Source organism: Limulus polyphemus, unplaced genomic scaffold (assembly GCF_000517525.1).
Source record: "Limulus polyphemus unplaced genomic scaffold, Limulus_polyphemus-2.1.2 Scaffold73, whole genome shotgun sequence".
Classification (NCBI taxonomy): Eukaryota; Metazoa; Arthropoda; class Merostomata; order Xiphosura; family Limulidae; genus Limulus; species Limulus polyphemus.
This window is the reverse complement of record NW_013665683.1, coordinates 242722-250840: the sequence shown is the minus strand read 5'-3', so window position 1 is coordinate 250840 and position 8119 is coordinate 242722. Positions and strand designations below refer to the sequence as shown.

The window sequence follows — 8119 nt, the reverse complement described above, 5'->3', positions numbered from 1 at the left end:
GATACATGTATCAGACGCATATGGCACCAGCGATATCCTGGATCTATGTCTATGTTCGTTTAATACGAGTCAAAAATTCGTAAATTTTCAAGTAGGACATGATATTGATAGTGACCACTACCTGTCTGGTGAATCTTCAATCTCACCCCCACACAAATAAATCAATAGAAACCGAAAAATTCAACTATAAGAAAGCAAATTGGAGAGAATATCAAAAACTCATTTACAATACGCTACCGAAAGTAAAAGTATCTCATGCCGCGGAAGCATCAGAAATAGATGCTTATTGCCATACAATCACCGAGTGTCTAAAAACGGCAGCAAAACAAACAATACCCAAACTCAAACAACCAACAATAACAAAAACATGGCAACCTCACACACAAATTATAGAAATGATAAAAGAAAGAAGGAAACTACGCAGACAATTCATAGAAACCCGAGATACAATACTTAAAACACGAATAAACACATTAAGAAACAAAATAAGAAATGAAGTCCGTCAACTAAAACAAGACAGCTGGAATCATTTCTGTTCACAAATAAATGATAAAACCGACCCAAAACAATTCTGGAACCACCTAAAACTGAACACCAATACAGGAAACACTAATAGTAACTATCCACCCCTAGGAACACAAAATAACACAGCATACAGAAACACTGAAAAGGCAAAAGTATTTATAGAACACCAACAAACACACCAAGAACCACACATGAATGTACACTTCTACAACAAAGCTAACAACCACATTAAACAAAACATAACCATGTACACAACAATATTTCCAGTTAACACATAAAACACAAATATCAAACTAAATGAAATAGAAAACCCAATTACACATCAACTCACAAAAACAATTTCAGAAACAGAAGTTCAACTGGCCATTAAAACTACGAAAAACAAAGCACCAGGAGAAGATGGCATACAGGCTATCTTCCTCAAAAAAAGGCACTCGGAGATTGTATGGACAACTTACAGCACTTTTTAATTTATCACTAAGTTCTGGAGACATCTCTGTTTCTTGGAAGCAAGCGATCGTACTAATGTTCCATAAAGGAAAGCCAGCAAATAAACCAAACAACTACCGCCCGATCAGCCTGACCAGCTGTGTAGGAAATATTCTCGAATGAATAATAAGCAATAGACTCTCAAATTGCCTAGAAGTAACCTCAAAATTACCAGAAATCCGAAATGAGTTTAGAAAATTCCAACAGATAACAGATCATTTGGTTAGTTAGACAAACAGAAACAATTATATATAGCATTAATAAAAATGAAGGCACTGTCGCCTGCTTTCTCGATGTCGAGAAAGCCTTCGACACTGTATGGCACAATGGTCTTAGGTTCCGTATGACGGAATTGGAACTACCGTGGGTGATTATTCGCCCACGGCTATTTAACTTCTTGGAAAATAGAAGAATATTGTCAAAAATATCGAATAAAAATAAACGCCCCAAAAAACCAATTACTAACTTTTACAGGATTAACAAAACATAAAAAAGACCCACCTAAACTATACATGAATGGAACACTTCTCCAGACCACAACATCGGCAAAATTTTTAGAATTAACTTTGGACCCAAAACTGACGTAGGTAAAACATACAAATAATATATTAACAAAAATCTGGAAACATACAAATTATGTAAGAGTTTAACAGGCAAAACCCGGGGGACATCACCTGATATCATTATTAAAATATACAAAACATATATATGTCCCAGCATAGAATATGCATGTCCCACATGGATAAACATAGCTACCAAACACATAAATAAACTACAATCTATACAAAACTCACTTATTACCACAGCACATAAAGTCCCCCGCAGCACCTTATCAAAATTTACTCACAGCTGTGCAAACACACAAACAATAGCTGATAGACTCTTGTATAAATCTCTGAATGACTTTGGGAAAAATTAGCAAAAGAATGACCTACTCTGTGAACTTGATTTTACTACATGCATGATGGAAGTAGACTTAAGTACTTCTCGCCTGTAAACATATACTTTAGAAATAAGGATGTAATAAGGCCACCTATTACTAGACTTTAAAACTCTACACTAGTTAGAACCTAAGAACAATACATTTAATAGGGTATTTTATGTAAAATGCATTCGATTAGTCTCTAACTAGTGAAATGTGTTGTGTGCATTATGGAACTGACTCTAGAGATATAGTGAAAAACACAGAATGTAACTGTAAATACCTACATGGACATTGCTCTGAAAGGGGTCGGAGCAAGTGCGGTTTATTCCGACCCTCATGTTGTATCAACACCAACATTCACCGGTAGTTAATTACAGTTCGGAAAGGAGGAAGAGGTCACCATGAACCTGATCCTTCCTGGTCCATCATATGACTAAAATACCGATATTGGAGAAGAAGAAGAAGAAAAGAGGTCTACGCTGAACCTGACCCTCCCTGTTCCAAAACATAGACCGAATCCCGATGAAGAAGAAGCGTATATAGTTTGTTTGTTTGTAATTAAGCACAAAGCTACACAATGGGCTATCTGTGCTCTCCCCACCACGGTACCAGGATTCTAGCGTTGTAAGTCCGCAGACATACTGCTGTGCCACTGGGGGGCGAAGCGTATATAGAGGACCTATATTATTCACTCTTAGTGGCAATCAATTTCACCTGAAAATATCACGTTTGTATCATAGAAACGGTTTAATGTTTCAAAAGATATGATTTATCCTGTGATGTGATGCTTAAATTACGGAATTCAGAGATTAAAATTCTGGTGATTTTTGTTAGTACATTGATAATATATTGTTACGCCTCCGGTCGTTAGTTAATTTTCCGTAAATTCGTTCCGACGAAACTTTAGCGACGCAAGTCCTTTCTTAAATAAAACTGGTTTATTCTTTCCGAATACAACTTTACGATACACTTAATTTCAACAGTCGCGCTATAACAAACGCTATATCTCACGTGGCCAACAATATTTTCTCTGACTGCAGTTCAATTACTCAATACTACCCTGTTTCCGTCACGTTGTGACCGTCTTATATATATAAGACTAACACATTCTTGAAGGAACAGGATATTTCTAGAAAACGTGGCGTGACACTGGTCACGTGACCTTGCTGACGCAACAATATTCAATAATTTTATTATATTAATTATGTTAGTTTCCGAGAGGTGATAGCGGGCAACATAAAAAGTAATAATCCAATAATAATAAATTATTATTAATAAACGTTTGTTTATGCGCGTGAAAATCTTGTTCTTATAATAAAAAAAAACTTATATGTTTATACACACACACATATTAATTAACGTTTGCAACAGTCAGTACAATATTATATTCACAATTTAATGCACCACTGTATGGATGAAAAAACCGCAAGTTTACGAATTACATTTATGTCATAATTTGTAGTAATTTCTAAGGTAATTTTGAAATATTTGTTTACATGCATTTATTCGGTACGCTAGTTTTGTGAATAAATGTTTATGATATAATAGTCACGTTATATATATATATATATGCAAATAGCATAATATGAGCAAGCATTTGAATTTTTTAAATGCCAAAAATGTTTTTCAATTTGTAAATTATTATCATTATTAAAATGAAATGAAGATGAAATGGAGAAATGTTTATCTTCTTTTATCCTGACCTTAAAATAAAACTCCATTGTTTTTTTGTCAGCGTATGGATACAACAAACATCTCACGAAAGCGGTACGCACGTTCTGCACTGCTTGCGTAGAAGCAACGATCACTATTATTTCACAAAAGTAGGTAGATAATCTGTTTGTAGGACTGTGTTTAAAAATATATACATAATGACTTCTTGGCAAACATATGTAGATAATCAAATTTGTGCACAGGTCCAGTGTAGGCTAGCTGTAATTGCTGGCATTCAAAATGGAGGGATTTGGGCTAAGTATGAAATGGATTCAACTTGTACGGTAAGTTGTTTTTGTACGAAATATATTGTCACTATGTGGTGTTATTAACATTATTGTAAGTTACTTATAACTGTATAACTTAACAATTTTAATATAGTATTATTGTCATTTAAATTGTAATGTATATTGTTACATGCATTTAATTTTTTACTCTTTAGCTTGTATCATTTAAATTACTATCAGTGTATCATTATCAAGCTTTAAAGTTTATGGTCATGTTGATTGTTGTTATCAGTTATATTGGAATTGGATAGCAATATTTATAACTAAGGAAATTTGGGAAACGCAGATTGTAGAACTTCTAGAAATTGTTTATAATTTTATATCATTTGAAAAGGCCTCTTCAAGACTAATAGTAATACTATTACTAGTCTTACTCATATCATGGTGAATGCTGTGGGTTCTACTTTTACGTTCTAGAACTAGGAGTAGAACGTGGAACTAGAACTAGGTACGATATTTGTAGTGAAGACAGAGTGAGACAGTGACTTGCAACTCGGTGAAAATGAAAGTCTAAACTTGCGTATTTGGAGTCTGGGATATTGCAAATCATTTATTAATAGCAATAACTAGCTGAATGCCCGTTATATGGCGGTAAAGGCTGATTAATTTTCATTCTGAAAATTAAATCTAAGTAAATGTTTTATGAACATGTGTTCTAAAACTAATATTGTAGTAACAATATATATGTATGGAAAATGTCTATCCTTTTTAAGTATTTCACAAAAACAACATTTTTTGTGTGTGTATTTGGTCATCTCCTCTAAGTTGACCTTGAGTATAATTTTGACTTTTGCATATTATGTTCAATGTTCTTCATAATAAAGCCTTATACTATTATAGTTATAAATTTAACCATGTGAAAAAACAGGTTCACAAAGATATATTTCTGCATTGTCAAATGGATGACCTACAATTTATTAATTGTTATGGCAGAGGAAATGAACTTTATGTTGAAGTGCAAATTCACGAAGGTATACTTTTATAAGGTTTATTAAAATTGCTTACAAATTATTGACTAAATTAAAAAACATATCTTGGGGAAGGTGAAAAACATCAATAATAATGTATTGTAGCATCATCTGTTGTGTTTAAAATATATTTAAGTTGTTTTTGACATGTACATTAATGTGTGTTTATGATTAATATGATATTATCCCTTATTTAATTTATAATTGTATTCATATTTTTCCAAATATTCAAAGAGATTGTTGTAAGTATGATGATACATATATATATAAAAAAAATTAGTATAAAATCCTAACTTCACTGGGATTTTAACTCCAGACTTCCACATGACAGTTGAGCACTGTAACCGCTATAACTACCATTTCAACTCTAAAATGTAAAGTATCATTTATACCTTAAACCCACTGCTGTAATGGAAAGATCAAATAGTGTTCCTGTTTCTAATTATAGAAAATTTTAATGTTAGAGCAAAAAGGCTTTTGTGGTGCAGTACAAGACTAATGTGATTTTGTTTAGAGTACTTTGTGCAGTTTTAGCTTCCCACAGATAGAATACTAGTACTAGAATTATACCTGATTTAATTCACTTAACTCGGTGGTTTTCAATTTTTTTCAGCTGAGAGCCCCATTAGAAAAAATGTTAATTCATGGTCCTTGCCATCTTACTTTGTAGGTATGCATATGCTGAGATTGTATACAGTGAGCCAGACAAATACATTATAGATAGAATCACAACAACCAAATATAAATTGTTTTTCAGTAATTTTTTTTAAATTTAATTGATGCTATAATGAAATTTTGATTTTAAACTTGGGCTGTTTAAAAAACCAATACAAATTTAGGATATGTATTTTTTTTTCCTATATGCCATTTTTGAAATGAACAGATGTTCACAACAAATTTACAGTAATTCACCGTCTCACTTAAAAGTGGAATGCAGTTAATCATAATTTGATATTTCTTTTCCTGCTGGATGAATAAGAGATTTCAATTGTGTGAGGTTTCCTGGACCTGGGGTTCCCAACAAGGTAGCATATGCCTCCAGTGCCTTGATTTGCGTGAATTAATACATGTTTAAGGTTGTTTTTGCTGCTGAAGGTATTGAAGTTTCAGTTCAAAAACTCGTCAAGTTTTTCAATATGTTTGGGATGTTTTGTGTGTGCTGCTGGAGTTTATGAAGTTTTTTAGGTTTTCATTGGCCAAGATTTGATTTAAAACTCTTCACAATGAATTAATATCCTTTCGTAGATAAGGAGAAGAAAACTACATGATATTCCAAGTAAGATCTAAATAGTGATTTGTATAAAAAGATAATTATCTCTTTTGACTTGTAATCATTGTTTGTAAGTACACTTTAAAGTTCTGGTCACTTTACTACTACAAATAGAGTGCTACTTAATGATTTAAGAAATTTATCCAGCACTGTGCATGGCTAATGCATGAAACAGTCCTGTACTACACAGTAGTAATAGGTTTAAGCTTTGTAAACCTAAATATCAAATGTTTCTTTGAAGAATTGTTTTTAAGTGTTACAAATGTATGAAGTAGTTTGCATGGTGATTCTTACATGCAGTGTAAGTTCTATGTAAGTTCAATAAATGTGTATGTGTGTGTGTGTGTGTGTATTCTTTTTCGGTTGAGAGTAGTCATAACATTTATATCATAGTCTAATGAATCATACTAAATTTACCATTTGCTCATTTCACTGATTGTGAGAGAATGTGTATCAGCAGATTATTTGTATAATAATTATATGTATTGGAATATTTATTATAGACTTAAATAGAAAATGTTTATTTCACCATTGCTTTCTGTATTGGGATGCCAACCTAGCAATAAGTTATGTTATTTGCTCTAATTATTATAAATGCCACATTGTATTTCATTCAGATATCTTGCACGTAATTAGTATATTTTTATTCATATGATGTAGTAACACATTTATAGAGCATTCCATACACTTTTGAAGGTAACAAAATTGTTGAGTTGTAAATTTCAAGCATTTTGTGTAATTGGATTTAGGGGTGACCTTAATGGGCTGATTTGGTTTTCTGCCACTTTGCATACTGTATGTAAAATAACTAATCCTGACTGTAATGAGTAACTGTAATTAGTATTTATGAATAAGAATTTTTGAGTGAAAGTAGTGCACAACAATGTTAACCACACTATCTGCTGTTTCCAGTGCCAGTAAGGCCCTTAACCCTATACCCAGGGCTCTTCAGATTGTCTTGGATATGATAGACATAGTAGTGCTTGAGGTGCTACTTATATTGCCAAAATTGTTTGACAACAAATGTTACATTGCAAACTGGATTTTAAGTTTATGAAATATATGTACATTACAACAAATCAGAATTAGGGTAAGGATTTTTTTTAATCTATAGATTAATCCCTCTTTTTTTAGAACCTGAGGCTATAATACTAACTAATTGTGCACATTTGTACAATGTTATTTCCAAACTAAGATAGTCCAACACTTAGGCCAAGAGCTTTTATTTTATCAGTTTGTTGTAGGGTTTGTTTTTTAATTTATATGTTTGTGTTGTTGTTCGGCCAGGAGGAAGTTTTATGTCATGTAAGATGGCTTGACTTAAGTATAACTTTCTTGAAAGATTAGGAAATGATTTTGCAGTATGATAGGTGAGTTATTCTAGAGTAAATAATGGGTGCTACTATAGCATACAGTCTAGAAAGATATTTACACTATAGCCTGCTATCTACACAGATACTATCATCACCACCATTTTAATGATTCACTAAAATATAATTTCTTGCTAAATAATTAATATCTATCCATGTTTTTCTTCAGCAAATAATAATAATTTAATAAGTTGTGTGATCCAAAAGAGTACCGTAGATTTAGGTTATAATTGTGCTAGTTTTGACTGTTGGAATTTATTTCCTTATGATAATATTTGCCCCCAAAATGTTACTTAATAGTATTTTGTACTTTATTAGTTTAAAAGCGTTATTTATGATAAATGGTGCCAATTGCAAATAAATGAAAGTTAAAACAGTGATGATAGTATCTGTGTAGACCACATGCTATGGTGTAAATATCTTTGTAGACCACACACTATAGTAACACCAAATAAGGATTAATTATTGAGTTAGAGTTTTAGTTTGTCTATTACTGTCAGCTATTTAGTCATTTCATTTTTGTGAATAATCAGTTTCAAAGAAGTACTATTTACAAGAAATACCTCGTGGAA

The 8119-nt window shown here is 32.2% G+C and overlaps 1 protein-coding gene across 2 annotated transcripts in view; it reads left to right on the top strand.

Annotated features, from left to right (window-relative positions):
* The first annotated feature begins 3659 nt into the window (after positions 1-3659).
* LOC106466315 (profilin-1-like) overlaps positions 3660-8119 on the top strand; it is a 10768-nt gene continuing 6308 nt past the window's right edge. For both annotated transcript variants that reach the window (XM_013926597.2, XM_013926588.2), the window contains exon 1: positions 3660-3936. In XM_013926597.2, coding sequence (XP_013782051.1) covers positions 3811-3936 — 126 coding nt within the window. In that variant the 5' untranslated portion in view covers positions 3660-3810. The remainder of the gene's footprint in view (positions 3937-8119) is intronic.